The sequence below is a fragment of the Oncorhynchus mykiss genome, chromosome 13 (genome assembly GCF_013265735.2).
Source record: "Oncorhynchus mykiss isolate Arlee chromosome 13, USDA_OmykA_1.1, whole genome shotgun sequence".
Classification (NCBI taxonomy): domain Eukaryota; kingdom Metazoa; phylum Chordata; class Actinopteri; order Salmoniformes; family Salmonidae; genus Oncorhynchus; species Oncorhynchus mykiss.
This window is the reverse complement of record NC_048577.1, coordinates 51,466,895-51,482,466: the sequence shown is the minus strand read 5'-3', so window position 1 is coordinate 51,482,466 and position 15,572 is coordinate 51,466,895. Positions and strand designations below refer to the sequence as shown.

Here is a 15,572-nt window from a genome sequence, read left to right as displayed (position 1 = left end):
ATTTACCTCTCACCCCCTCAAACTATCACCTTACCCTAAATCTCCCCCCTGGCCCCAACCCACCCCACACTTTTTCACCTTGTCACATCCCCCTCAACCTCTCTCTCACCCCCTGTCCCCTACACTGTTTGACCCTTCACCCCCTCCCTATCTGCTATTTTTACCCCTCCTCTCACCCCAATCCTACTCCTGCAGATAGTGCGTGAGAGTGACACCAACCATGATGGCTTGCTGGACTTTGAGGAGTTCTCTCAGTACCTGTGGGCCCACGAGAAGGAACTGCGGCTCATGTTCCACACACTGGACCGCAACCATGACGGTCGGCTTGGCCACCTCACTCACACACGCACATGCATACACATTTACATTTGACATTTTAGTCATTTAGCAGATATTCTTATCCAGAGCGACTTACAGTTAATGCATTCACACACACAGAAAATAAGTATTTAAATAACATTATAAACTGGGTGGTTCGGGGGCCTGAATGCTGATTGGCTGACCGCCGTGGTATATCAGACTGTATACCACGGCTATGACAAAACATATATTTTTACTGCTCTAATTAAGTTGGTAACCAGTTTAAAATAGCAGTAAGGTACCTCTGGGTTTGTGGTAAATGGTCAATATACCACAGCCCTTAGCCGTGGTATGTTGGCCATGTACCACACCCCCTCAAGCCTTATTTGTTAAGATCTACTAGGTGTGGTGGGTGGAATCAGGCGCAGAGAGCAGGGTTCAGTCGTTTTCCTCAGATTTATTCCCCAGCGCAACAGAAACAGTCACGCCAACACACAGGGCGTAAATACGTTGCTAGTCCAAAACAACAACAGGACTAAACAGTCCGGAGAATAAATACAATAATAAATCACACCAACAAAACACAGAGTAACAAAAACAAGCCCGCACAAATACCCAGCGGGCCTAGTGCCCTTAAATACCCTACAAACAAATCCTAATACAAAACAGGTGTACCCAATTAACCAATAACCCAAAACAAACGGAAAGGGAATCGATGGCAGCTAATAGGCCGGCGACGACGACCGCCGAGCACCGCCCGAACAGGAAGAGGCACCAACCTCGGCGAGGTTCGTGACAGTACCCCCCCCCTGACGCGCGGCTCCCGCAGCGCGCCGACCCCGGCCTCGAGGACGACCCGGAGGACGAGGCGCAGGGCGATCCGGGTGGAGGCGATGGAAATCCCTCAAGAGGGAAGGATCTAAAATGTCCCTCCCCGGTACCCAGCACCTCTCCTCCGGACCGTACCCCTCCCAGTCCACGAGGTACTGCAGGCCCCTCACCCGGCGTCTCGAGTCCAGAATAGCTCGTACTGTGTACGCCGGGGACCCCTCGATGTCCAGAGGGGGTGGAGGGACCTCCGGTACCTCACTGTCTTGTAGGGGACCAGCTACCACCGGCCTGAGGAGAGACACATGAAACGAGGGGTTAATACGATAATAAGAGGGAAGTTGCAATCTATAACACACCTCGTTTATCCTCCTCAGGACTTTAAATGGCCCCACACACTGCGGCCCCAGCTTCCGGCAGGGCAGGCGGAGGGACAGGTTTCGGGTCGAGAGCCAGACCCTGTCCCCTGGTGCGAACACCGGGGCCTCACTGCGGTGGCGGTCAGCATCTCTCTTCTGCCGTTCACTGGCCTGCCTGAGAGAATCCTGGACTGCCCGCCAGGTCTCTCTAGAGCGCTGTACCCACTCCTCCACCGCAGGAGCCTCGGTCTGACTCTGATGCCACGGAGCCAGGACCGGCTGGTAACCCAGTACACATTCGAATGGCGACATATTCGTGGACGAATGCCGAAGAGAATTCTGGGCTAACTCTGCCCATGGGACGTACCTTGCCCATTCTCCTGGCCGGTCCTGGCAATACGACCTCAGAAACCTGCCCACTTCCTGGTTTACTCTCTCCACCTGCCCATTACTTTCGGGGTGATAACCAGAGGTAAGGCTGACCGAGATCCCCAGACGCTCCATAAACGCCTTCCAAACCCGAGATGTGAACTGGGGACCCCGATCGGAGACGATATCCTCTGGGACCCCATAGTGCCGGAAGACGTGGGTAAAAAGAGCCTCTGCAGTCTGTAGGGCCGTAGGGAGACCAGGCAATGGGAGGAGACGGCAGGACTTAGAGAACCGATCCACAACGACCAGAACGGTAGTGTTCCCCTGAGATGGGGGAAGATCAGTAAGGAAATCTACCGAGAGATGGGACCATGGCCGTTGTGGAACCGGGAGGGGCTGTAACTTCCCTCTAGGAAGGTGCCTAGGAGCCTTACTCTGGGCGCATACCGAACAGGAAGAGACATAGAGCCTCACATCCCTAGCTAAGGTGGGCCACCAGTATTTCCCTCTAAGACCCCGCACTGTCCTATCGATCCCCGGATGACCCGCAGACGGTAGTGTGTGAGCCCACCGAATCAACTTATCACGAACACCAAGCGGTACGTAACTTCTGCCAGTCGGACACTGTGCAGGCGCAGGTTCAACCCTCAACGCCCGCTCGATGTCCGCGTCCACCTCCCATACCACTGGGGCCACCAGCCGAGAAGCAGGAAGGATGGGAGTGGGTTCGATAGACCGGTCCTCAGTGTCATAGAGACGGGACAGCGCGTCGGCCTTAGTGTTGAGGGAACCTGGTCTGTAAGAGATCGTAAATCTAAAACGTGTAAAGAACATGGCCCACCTAGCCTGGCGCGGATTCAGTCTCCTCGCTGCACGAATATACTCCAGATTACGGTGATCAGTCCAGATGAGAAAAGGGTGTTTAGCCCCCTCTAGCCAGTGTCTCCACACCTTCAGGGCTTTTACCATAGCTAGTAACTCCCGGTCCCCCACATCATAGTTCCGCTCTGCCGGACCCAGCTTCTTAGAAAAGAAAGCGCAGGGACGGAGCTTCGGTGGCGTACCCGAGCGCTGAGACAGCACGGCTCCAACCCCAGCCTCGGACGCATCCACCTCCACTATGAATGCTAACGAAGGGTCCGGATGCGCCAACACGGGAGCCCCAGTGAACAGTACCTTCAACTGGTTGAAGGCTCCATCAGCCTCTGCTGACCACCGCAAACGCACCGGCCCTCCCTTCAGCAGTGAGGTAATGGGCGCCGCTACTTGGCCAAAACCCCGGATAAACCTCCGGTAGTAATTGGCAAACCCTAAAAACCGCTGCACCTCCTTTACCGTGGTCGGAGTCGGCCAATTACGCACGGCATTAACACGGTCACACTCCATCATCATCCCCGAGCTGGAAATGCGATAACCCAGGAAGGAAACGGCTGGTTTGGAAAACACACATTTCTCAGCCTTGACGTATAGGTCATGCTCCAGCAGTCGCCCAAGAACCTTGCGCACCAGGGAAACATGCGCGGCGCGTGTGGCAGAATAAATCAAGATGTCATCAATATAGACTACCACACCCTGCCCGTGCAAGTCCCTGAGAATCTCATCTACAAAGGATTGAAAGACGGCTGGAGCATTTTTCAACCCATACGGCATGACGAGGTACTCATAGTGGCCTGATGTGGTACTAAACGCTGTTTTCCACTCGTCTCCTCCCCGAATACGCACCAGATTATACGCGCTCCTGAGGTCCAGTTTTGTGAAGAAACGCGCTCCGTGGAATGATTCCACCGCCGTAGCGATGAGAGGTAGCGGATAACTAAAACCCACTGTGATCGAATTGAGACCTCGATAATCAATGCACGGACGCAGACCTCCCTCCTTTTTCCTCACAAAAAAGAAACTCGAGGAGACGGGTGACATGGAGGGCCGAATGTACCCCTGTCTCAGAGCTTCCGTGACATATGTTTCCATAGCCAGCGTCTCCTCCTGTGACAGTGGGTACACATGACTCCGGGGAAGTGCAGCGTTCTCCAGGAGGTTTATCACGCAATCCCACCGTCGATGGGGTGGTAATTTGGTCGCTTTCCTCTTGCTAAAAGCGATAGCCAAATCGGCATATTCTGGGGGAATGCGCACGGTGGAAACCTGGTCTGGACTCTCCACCGTCGTGGCACCGATGGAAACTCCTAAACACCTCTCTGAACACTCGTCTGACCACCCCTTAAGAGCCCCCTGTTTCCAGGAAATAAGGGGATTGTGAATAGCCAGCCAGGGAACCCCCAACACCACCGGAAACCCAGGTGAATCAATAAGGTAGAAACTGATCCTCTCCCTATGATTCCCCTGCGTTACCATGTCCAGCGGAATCGTGGCCTCCCTGACCAGCCCTGACCCTAGCGGTCGGCTATCTAAGGAGTGCACGGGGACAGGTGGGTCTATCTGCACTAACGGAATACCCAATTTACGGGCGAGTCCACGATCCATAAAGCTCACAGCTGCGCCTGAATCGACTAGCGCCTTATGCTGAAGAGAGGGGAAAAATGCAGGGAAAAAAATTAACAAAAACATGTGACCAACAGGGAGCTCTGGGTGAGTTTGGTGCTTACTCACCTGGGGTGGCCGAGGAGCGCTCTGCCGACCATCTCGACTCCCAGAGGGACTCCTCCAACACCGGTCCGAAGTGTGTCCTCTCCGTCCACAATAGGAGCAGGAGGAGCCCCCTCTGATCCCCCTAGATGCAGCTCCTCCCAACTCCATCGGAGTGGGAGTGGGAGAGCTGGACGGTGGAATTAACAGGACCCCTTCTGAACGCCCGCGGGCAGCTAGCAGGTTGTCCAATCGAATAGACATGTCTATTAGTTCATCCAGGGAGAGAGTTGTGTCCCTGCAAGCCAGCTCCCGGCGGACGTCCTCCCGGAGACTACACCGGTAATGGTCCATCAGGGCCCTGTCATTCCACCCAGCACCAGCAGCTAGGGTCCTAAACTCCAACGCGAAGTCCTGCGCGCTCCTCGTCTCCTGTCTGAGGTGGAACAGTCGCTCACCCGCCGCTTTACCCTCTGGTGGATGATCGAACACTGCTCGGAAACGGCGAGTGAATTCCAGGTAGTTGTCCCGAGCTGAGTCTGGACTGTTCCAGACTGCGTTAGCCCAGTCCAGGGCCCTGCCCGTTAAACAGGAGACGAGGAGGCTCACACTCTCCTCACCCGAGGGAGCCGGACGCACGGTAGCCAGGTAGAGCTCCAACTGGAGCAAAAATCCCTGGCACGCAGCAGCCGCTCCATCGTACTCCCTCGGGGGGGAGAGACGTAGTGCGCCGGACCCAGAGGACGATGTAGGTGGAGTAGGTGGTGTCGGGAGTGGGGGAGCTGGGGTAGATGTCGGGAGACCACTCCGCTCCCATCGTTCCATCCTCTCCATCATCTGGTCCATCGCGGTACCAATCCGATGGAGGACAGCTGTATGGTGATGAACGCGCTCCTCCATAGTGGGGAGAGGAGTGGTCGCTGCTCCTGCTGACTCCATTTCAGGAGGTGCGGGCTTCTGTTAAGATCTACTAGGTGTGGTGGGTGGAATCAGGCGCAGAGAGCAGGGTTCAGTCGTTTTCCTCAGATTTATTCCCCAGCGCAACAGAAACAGTCACGCCAACACACAGGGCGTAAATACGTTGCTAGTCCAAAACAACAACAGGACTAAACAGTCCGGAGAATAAATACAATAATAAATCACACCAACAAAACACAGAGTAACAAAAACAAGCCCGCACAAATACCCAGCGGGCCTAGTGCCCTTAAATACCCTACAAACAAATCCTAATACAAAACAGGTGTACCCAATTAACCAATAACCCAAAACAAACGGAAAGGGAATCGATGGCAGCTAATAGGCCGGCGACGACGACCGCCGAGCACCGCCCGAACAGGAAGAGGCACCAACCTCGGCGAGGTTCGTGACATTATTGCTTAGATAATCATGTATTTGAACCCAAGTCTGATCTAAGCACACATAAGTAGACACATGTAGGAGGGCCACTTGGATACAATGTCCTTTCACTCACAAAACACAGTTTAAATTGTTCATACATGCACAGAGCATTCTATGTCACATTGCACTGGTATGGTAATTTATCTGAATGTGTGGTATGACTGCATGAATGGTATTTAGTATCATACCACATTAATGCATGTAGTTCACAAAGTAGCCACACACACACATCACTGTGCTCTAACTGTACTGTATGCCTGTAGGTACATATTGCATATTGTGGGCACTGATGGGATTCACTGTTTATGCAGGGCGCATTGATGTCGGGGAGATTCAACAATCGCTGCACAACCTGGGACTGGAGGTGTCCACAGAACACGCCATCAAAATACTACAGAGGTGTGTGTGTGTGTGTGTGTGTGTGTGTGTGTGTGTGTGTGTGTGTGTGTGTGTGTGTGTGTGTGTGTGTGTGTGTGTGTGTGTGTATGTGTGTGTATGTGTGTGTGTGTGTGTGTTGACACTGCTCTGTGTGTTCTCTCAGTATGGACAGGGATGGCACCATGACTATCAACTGGAGTGAGTGGCGAGATCACTTCCTGTTTAACCCTCTTCACAACATGGAGGGCATCGCCCACTACTGGAAACACTCTCTGGTCAGTCAGTACTGCCTATCTATGCCTTCTATCTCTACACTCTCTAGTTTAGATCTTTGCTTGACATGAAGTAGCACAGATAGCATTACATGGAATTTTCAATTATTGATGTAGTAAAATGTAATTACATATTGACTATAGAAACTAAACATTTTGCCAGTATCCTTTCATTACAAATGTGGCCATTTTCTCAATCTATGTATTTATAGTTACTCTGTAATTACATTTTATGTTATAGTTTACACAGTTTAAACTGTTTCTGATGCTTTATCCAGGAATTTTAGTTTGGTAACCTTAGAGAAGGGTTCATGTAATTTACATTTGGTGAATACAGATAGTTCTGGATGTCAATCAAGTTTATTGATTGGCATCTCTGTGATTTCTCAGATGTTTGACATCGGAGAGCACATGACAGTGCCGCCAGAGTTTTCCCAACAAGAGCGCCAGTCGGGGGTAGTGTGGAGGCAGCTGGTTGCCGGGGCGATGGCAGGGGCGGTGTCACGTACAGGAACCGCCCCCCTCGACCGTCTCAAGGTCTTCCTACAGGTGAAGGGTTACTGTTGTGTTTACTACAGGCTCAGAGGTTAGAGGTCTGTGCAGTGCTGATTAGTAGAATTAGGTGTGCTAGAGCAGGGCTGGAACAAAATCCTGCACATCCAGTAGCTCTCCAGGAGGAGGGTTAGCCATCCCTGATGTACAGAATGTTATTAGAGTTACTGACAATGCTGTCTCTCTAGGTGCATGGCTCCAGCTCTAGGGGGATCAACCTGTGGACGGGGCTGAGGGGGATGGTCCAGGAGGGGGGTGTACGAGCCCTCTGGAGGGGCAACGGCATCAACGTCCTCAAAATAGCCCCAGAGTCTGCCATCAAGTTCATGGCCTACGAACAGGTGAAGGAAGAGGACTGTACGCACCTGTACACAAATGTGGGTGTAAGAGGTCCCAGAGGTTGATTTGGATTTATTATGGACCAATCTAAGGAGAACACTGATACACATCTGTAAATAAGTTCTGGTGTATGGAGTAGTCATTAGTGAAGCATAGGAATGAAGGAGTCACACACCCACACTGAGGTGTGAAATGTTGCTCACACACACACTCTGTTTCTCACCCTGTCAGACACACCCTGTGTCTCTACGTGTTGTGTCTCTGACTCTCCTCCTCCACCCCAGTGTGACTCACGTATTCCCCCCTCACCCCCAATCTACACCTCCCCCTCATTATGTATCCCTGCCTATCCCACCTCCCACAATCTATCCCCCTCACCCCTTAATCCCTGTATATCCCTGACTCTCTTCCACCTGCCTGTCTCTCCTCTCCCCCTGTCTCCCCTGATTCCTCCATCTTAGATCAAGTGGCTGATCCGGGGCAGAAATGAAGCGGGTACTCTGCGGGTGCAGGAGAGGTTCATCGCTGGCTCGCTGGCTGGAGCCACTGCACAGACCATCATCTACCCTATGGAGGTGAGTGAGGGGAGACAGACCGACAGAAAGATAGACAGACTTTTTATTGAATATAGAAACATAGGACTTTTCTCTCATTTTCCTTCTCTTCCTTGCACACCCTCTCTCTTTCCCCTTTCTCCTCCCTCTCTCGCTTCCCAGGTGCTGAAGACTCGTCTCACCCTGAGGAAGACTGGCCAGTACTCTGGCATTGTAGACTGTGCCCGTCAGATCCTGAGGAAGGAGGGGGTGCGAGCCTTCTACAGGGGCTACGTGCCCAACACACTTGGCATCATACCGTATGCTGGAATAGACCTGGCCGTCTACGAGGTGTGTGTGAGAAAGTGCGTGTGTGTGTGAGAGAGAGAGTAGGGCTGTCCCTGAAAAAAAAAAAAACATCTTGGTTGACTGTCGTTGAAATGTACAAACATATATTTTTCCATATATAGACACACCTTTATATGTTTTAATAAAATCAACTATATGCACTGAGCTTGTCTGATGCTTTAAGCACACTGCTTGATGAAATAATTAAGACACACATATGACTCAAGAGGGAGCCAGAGATCAAGATAACCAGAAGAAAAAAATCTGTTCTCGACCCTCCTCCTCCCGCTGCTGCTAGCCTTCGTAGATTCTGCCGGTACGCTCCTGAAGTTGCCGGAAATAGGATAGAGTGATGGACTGTGCCATCCCCATGGCCTCCTCAATGTTTTAGTCCACTGAGACAGGCACGAGTCAGACAAATGTCAACCAAGAGCCTATTGACCAAGCAATTGACCAGTCAACTAAATGGTGTGTGTTTGTGTGTGTGTGTGTGTGTGTGTGTGTGTGTGTGTGTGTGTGTGTGTGTGTGTGTGTGTGTGTGTGTGTGTGTGTGTGTGTGTGTGTGTGTGTGTGTGTGTGTGTGTGTGTGTGTGTGTGTGTGTGTGTGTGTGTGTGTGTGTGTGTATTTGTCTGCCTGCCAACTGTGTTTGATGTTTTCTGGGAAGCTAAACCTCATCGCTGGCCCTGTCCCTTGTACTCAAGTAAAATGCCAGTCAGTATGTATGCTGCTGTTACTGTTGCCCAGGTCTCTCGTAAAAAATGACTTTTATGTGTTTAAGTGAACTTTGAGTTTTACTTTTACTAGCAGTCAATGAGCCGTGGTTCTCTCTACTATGTCCTCATTTTTTTTAACACAATAAAATATCGGTCAAATTAACAATGTAGCTTCTCTATCCCTTCTCTTATTCCTCTCTCATTTCTACTCTCACCCCTCCTCTTTCTCCTCTCTATTTTCTCTCTTTTTATTATTTCCTTCTCTTTTCTCTCCCCTCTTCTCTCTCGTCCCCTCCCCCTTTCCATCTCAGACTCTGAAGAATGCCTGGCTCCAGCGGTACAGTAAGGGCTCTGCTGACCCGGGGGTGTTGGTACTGCTGGGCTGTGGTACTGTGTCTAGTACCTGTGGACAACTGGCCTCCTACCCCCTGGCTCTCATTAGAACACGTATGCAGGCCCAGGGTGAGACTGGTGTACAACTGAACTGCAATTATACCTTCTACCTTACTACATAACATAGATGATATTACATAGATAATATAGATTATATTACATTCTATAACATAATCTATAACAAATGAATACTACTACCTACCATGTCAACCTATTACCCTATATCTACAGTGCCTTCGGAAAGTATTCAGACCCCTTGACTTTATCCACATTTTGTTACATTACAACCTTATTCTAAAATAGATTTAATAAAAAATGATATTCCGCAATCTACACACAGTACCCCATAATGACAAAGCAAAAACAGGTTGTTAGACATTTTAGCACATTTATTAAAAATTAAAAACAGAAATACCTTATTTACATAAGTATACAGATCCTTTGCTATGAGACTCGATGTTGAGCTCAGGGGCATCATGTTTCCATTGATCATCCTTGAGATGTTTCTACAACTTGATTGGTCCACCTGTGGGAAATTCAATTGATTGGACATGATTTGGAAAGGAACACACCTGTCTATATAAGATCCCACAGTTGACAGTGCATGTCAGAGCAAAAATCAAGCCATGAGGTCGAAGAAATTGTCTGTAGAGCTCCGAGACAGGATTGCTTCGAGGCACAGATCTGGGGAAGGGTACCTAAACATCCCTGCAGCATTGAAGGTCCCTAAAGAACACAGTGGCCTACATCATTCTTAAATGGAAGAAGTTTGGAACCACCAAGACGTTCCTAGAGCTTGCCGCCCGGCCAAACTGAGCAATCGGGGGAGAAGGGCCTTGGTCAGGGAGATGACCAAGAATCCGATAGTCACTATGACAGAGCTCCAGAGTTCCTCTGTGGCGATGGGAGAACCTTCCAGAAGGACAACCATCTCTGCAGCACTCCACAAATAAGGCCTTTATGGTAGATTGGCCAGATGGAAGCCATCTGTAAAAGTAAAAGGCACATGACAGCCCACTTGGAGTTTGCCAAAAGGCACCGAAAGACTCTCAGACCATGAGAAACAAGATTCTCTAGTCTGATGAAACCAAGATTGAACTCTTTGGCCTGAATGCCAAGCGTCATGTCTGGAGGAAACCTGACACCATCCCTACGGTGAAGCATGGTGGTGGCAGCATCATGCTGTGGGGATGTTTTTCAGCTAGAGGGACAGGGAGACTAGTCAGGATTGAGGCAAAGACTAACAGAGCCACGTACCGAGAGATCCTTTTTTTTGTTTTTTTGAATTTTTACCCCGTTTTCTCCCCAATTTTGTGGTATACAATTGTTTTTAGTAGCTACTTACTATCTTGTCTCATCGCTACAACTCCCGTACAGGCTCGGGATAGACGAAGGTTGAAAGTCATGCGTCCTCCGATACACAACCCAACCAAGCCGCATTGCATCTTAACACAGCGCGCATCCAACCCGGAAGCCAGCCGCACCAATGTGTTTGAGGAAACACTGTGCACCTGGCAACCGTGGTTAGCGCGCACTGCGCCCGGCCCGCCACAGGAGTCGCTGGTGCGCGATGAGACAAGGATATCCCTACCGGACAACCCCTCCCTAACCCGGACGACGCTAGGCCAATTGTGCGTCGCCCCACGGACCTCCCGGTCGCGACCGGTTACGACAGAGCCTGGGCGCGAAACCAGAGTCTCTGGTGGCACAGCTGGCACTGCAGTACAGCGCCCTTAACCACTGCGCCACCCGGGAGGCCCACCGAGAGATCCTTGATGAAAACCTGCTCCAGAGCACTCAGGACCTCAGACTGGGACAAAGGTTTACCTTCTTACAGAACAACGACCCTAAGCACACAGCCAAGACAATGCAGGAGTGGCTTCTGAATGTCCTTGAGTGGCCCAGCCAGAGCCCAAACTTTAACCCAATCTAACATCTCTGGAGATACCTGAAAATAGCTGTTTAGCAAAGCTCCCCATCCAACCTGACAGAGCTTGAGAGCATCTGCAGAGAAGAATGAGAGAAACTCCCCGAATACAGGTTTACCAAACTTGTAGCATCATACCCAAGAAGACATAATACTGTCATCGCTGCCAAAGGTGCTTCAACAAAGTACTGAGTAAAGGGTCTGAATACTTATGTAAATGTGATATTTCAGTTTTTTATTTGTATAAATTAGCAACAATTTCTAAAAACCTGTTTTTGCTTTGTCATTATGGGCTATTGTGTGTAGATTGATGAGGGGAAAAAACAATTGAATCAATTTGAGAATAAGGCTGTAACGTAACAAATGTGAAAAAAGTCAAGGGGTCTGAATACTTTCCGAAGGCACTGTATTACTGTTCGGGCTATCCAAACAGAGATGAATGCATTCAGTTGTACAACTGACTAGGTATCCCCCTTTCCCCTATCTATTAATAGCTATCTAACGGATATAACTGAACTGAACAACAGACGTTTTCGCCGTCTTTCCCTCTTTCCAACAGCCTCCACTGAGGGCGGGCCCAAGCTGTCCATGGTCGGTCAGTTCAAGCACATCATATCACATGACGGGGTACCTGGGCTCTACCGCGGCATCGCCCCCAACTTCCTGAAGGTTATTCCTGCTGTCAGCATCTCGTACGTGGTATACGAACACATGAAGAAGGCTCTGGGTGTGAAATCGTAGAGAGAGGAAGTGAGAGGCAGAAGAAAGAGAGGTATATAGAGTGCAGCTCTTGGATTTCAAGATGGAGAGGAAGACAGCAGAGAATTGAGGGATAGAAGACAGATAGTCCACCCTTTTCATACACATTCAGAAAAGAGAGCTGATCTCGGCAGAATCTGGGCCATTCTTCCTCTTTGTTTATGAGCTGTAACCCCCATTATAGTCACATCTCCACAATAAGTCTGTGTGTTGCCCTCCAACCAAACACAGTGAAGCACACAGTACAGTTTGTATACCTATATGTAGGCACTTATCTAAGGTCAGTTTCATGTTTTGTGAATATAAAGTGATCTTCCTCCAATGACCTTGACATGTACTGTATATTTGCTCTTTACTACACAGCAGAATATGTGGGTTTGTTCCAGTGTGCTGTTGCTAGAACACGACCAATCCAAAGTACTAACCCTACTCTTTATTTCAATATCTCAAAAGAGATTAGAATTGGATTACATGCACTATGTTTGTCTTCAGTTGCTATTCTCAAAAACGTACATTCTAATGGGGGAGTTTCTAAAGTTCTTAAACGAGGAAACTTTGACGTTTACATGTACTGTACTGATACAGTATGTATTTTGTATGGGAAAGATTCTGAACACATTTGTAAGAGATACTTATACAGGGTCTTATACAGAGCTGTTCCTCCGACCTAGTCCATGAATGACTTTGCACTTTTTAGAAAGGGAATGTTTCTCCCCTTTTTCAAGTGGCTCTCAGTCAGGTCCAAAATGATTGGCACCCTTGATAAAGATGAGCAAAACACACTAAATAATGCACATTTTGAGCTATATTGTCTGCTCCAAAGAAATTTAACATGATATAATTTTATACTAAGACAATTACTCAGAGAAAGAGATTTTGTTGAAAGCTAGAATCCTTAAATAACAAAGTGGTCAACCAAACACTTTTTTGGTAAAAATCTGAGGGAAGGGCCTGGAGAAATGTAACCATAACGACACTGAGCTTTTTTCTCAAATGTTTTATGAGATTGGAGAACACATTGGGAGGGATCTTAGACCATTCCTCCATACCACTGGTTTTCAATGGGGTTCATGTCTGGGGACTGAGATGGACATTGCAAAATGTTGATTTTGTGGTCAATTAACCATTTCTTTGTGGCTTTTGATGTGTGTTTGGTGTTATCGTCTTGCTGGAAGATCCACTTGCAGCTAGGTTTCAGCCTCCTGGCAGAGGCAACCATGTTTTTGGCTAAAATGTCCTGGTACTGAGTATAATTCATGATGTCGTTAACAAGGGCCCCAGGACCATTGGTAGCAACATTGCCCCATAACATGAAATATCCACCACCATATTTTACAGTAGGTATGGGGTTATTTTCTGCATATGCATTCTTTCTTTCCACGCAAAATCCAGCACTGGTGTGCATGGCTAAAGAGTTATATTTTCATGTCGTCCAACAAATGTAAACGCCTGGAGTTTGTTAAATGGCATTGGCACTTGGATTTGAACCAGTGCTATGGTCAGATGACGTGAAAATAGAGATCTTTGGCCACGCACACCAGTGGTGGGTTTTGCACTGAAATAAATATGCATATGCAGAAAATAACCCCATACCTACTTTAAAATGTGGTAGTGGGTCTTTCATTTTATGGGGCTATTTTGCTTCTGCTGGTCCTGGGGGATTCACACTTCCTGGCCTCAAAATCAGGATTATTGCCAGTTGTCTTGTCCTGGTAGTTAATAGATCAATAGCTCACCCACCTGTTTTCCTAGGTCTGAATCAGTCCCTGATTAGCAGTGGTGGAAAAAGTACCCAATTTTCATACTTGAGTAAAAGTAAAGTGAAAGTCACCCAGTAAAATACTACTTGAGTAGTATTTGTTTTGAAATCTACTTAAGTATCAAAAGTAAATGTAATTGCTAAAATATAGTACTTAAGTATTAAAATTAAAGTATAAATAATTTAAATTCCTTATATAAAGCAAATCAGACAGCGTCATCTTCCTTCTTTTTTTAATAAATAGCCAGGGGCATGCTCCAACACTCAGACATCATTTCCAAACAAAGCATGTTTTTAATGAGTCCACCAGATCAGAGGCAGTAGGGATATTCTCTTGATAAGTGTGTGAATTAGACAATTTTCCTGTCCTGCTTTTGTGTTTCAGGGAAAATGTATGGAGTAAAAAGTACATAACTTTCTTTAGAAATGTAGTGAAGTAAAATAAAAAAAAATAAAAAATATAAATAGTCAAGTAAAGTAAAGATACCCAAAAACACTACTTAAGTAGTACTTGCAAGTATTTTTACTTAATAACTTTACACCACTGCTGATTAGAAGGAAAGTTACCCATCTATGATGGGCTCCCGTGTGGCGCAGCGGTCTAAGGCACAGCATCTCAGTGCTGGAGGTGTTACTACAGACCATGGTTAGATTGGGCGGCGCACAATTGGCCCAGCGTCATCCGGGTTTGGCCGGGGTAGGCCGTCATTGTAAATGAGAATTTGTTCTTAATGGTCTTGCCTAAGTAAATACATTTGTGTCATAATCAGGAATTCCATGCTCTTGGTGGAAGTGAATGTGCTGTTGGTTATCTCCCAGTCTGGAGTGCATGCTTAGTCCATGTTCTGTGTAGAATGGCTCCTGCATCATGTGTGGTAGTTAGATAAAGATCAGACCTGAAGGAATGGGCTCAGTTTGAGGCTTGGCCAACCCAGATTTGTTGTGGATATTAAGAAAGTATGTTTGTCCTCTATGACACCATTGTGTTGTGTATTTATTTAGTAGGTTTTGCACTACAGTAGTTTGTTTCCTAACTAACTCCTCACTATAGTGTGGACCTCATAATAGCGTATACTGAAAGCAGCAGGATGAATTGTCCAGAAGGTATCTGACAGTGCCGCAAACCTTTCCATGACACCCTAATGCAAACATTGGGGAAACCAATTACTGTATAGGCTGGATGAATGCTCCACAGAGATCTTAATTGGTTCTAGAATTATATGAATAGTAACCAGTTTTATGGGATTCTACATGTAATTCCATGAAATGCACATCATCATCATTATAATTTCATAGCCCAGGTACAATTAACTTTTACTGTAGTTTAATTTAGGTTTAGAATGAGAAAGTAGTTACCTTTAATTCTATGGTAAGTTATGTGATTAATAAAAACATTCTACCCATACTCTGCCCTCGTTGTATTGGGATACAGTAATGGTCTCTCTGATGGATGTCAATAGGTTTAAATTAGAGCAGTAAATTGAATAAGCTGCTTAAGTGTTGTTACATACTGATGAGCAAAGACCATTACATAGATTCTATCAGACATTGCTGCTGGCATAGATTCATATTGATTCATATGTCACACGTGTTATTTGTCATTTGGAAACCAATGACTTGCTTTCCCTGATGAGATTTCCACCGTCATGTCCATCATGACTATTGAAAGCCATCTATTTGCCTAACTAACTGGTGATTCAATTTTAAATATATTTCCTAAGCCTTTATATCCTTGCTGGCTCTTTGGCCAGACTTTTA

General features: G+C 47.6%; 1 protein-coding gene across 1 annotated transcript in view; it reads left to right on the top strand.

The window, feature by feature from the left end:
- Window positions 1–12,377, top strand: part of LOC110486743 (calcium-binding mitochondrial carrier protein SCaMC-3) — a 38,562-nt gene extending 26,185 nt beyond the window's left edge. Inside the window, exons 2-10 of the mRNA XM_021558572.2 lie at window positions 196–319; window positions 6,152–6,239; window positions 6,382–6,493; window positions 6,881–7,039; window positions 7,231–7,383; window positions 7,843–7,956; window positions 8,098–8,265; window positions 9,288–9,438; window positions 11,856–12,377. Coding sequence (XP_021414247.2) covers window positions 196–319; window positions 6,152–6,239; window positions 6,382–6,493; window positions 6,881–7,039; window positions 7,231–7,383; window positions 7,843–7,956; window positions 8,098–8,265; window positions 9,288–9,438; window positions 11,856–12,037 — 1,251 coding nt within the window. The 3' untranslated portion in view covers window positions 12,038–12,377. The remainder of the gene's footprint in view (window positions 1–195; window positions 320–6,151; window positions 6,240–6,381; window positions 6,494–6,880; window positions 7,040–7,230; window positions 7,384–7,842; window positions 7,957–8,097; window positions 8,266–9,287; window positions 9,439–11,855) is intronic.
- Window positions 12,378–15,572: the final 3,195 nt, after the last annotated feature.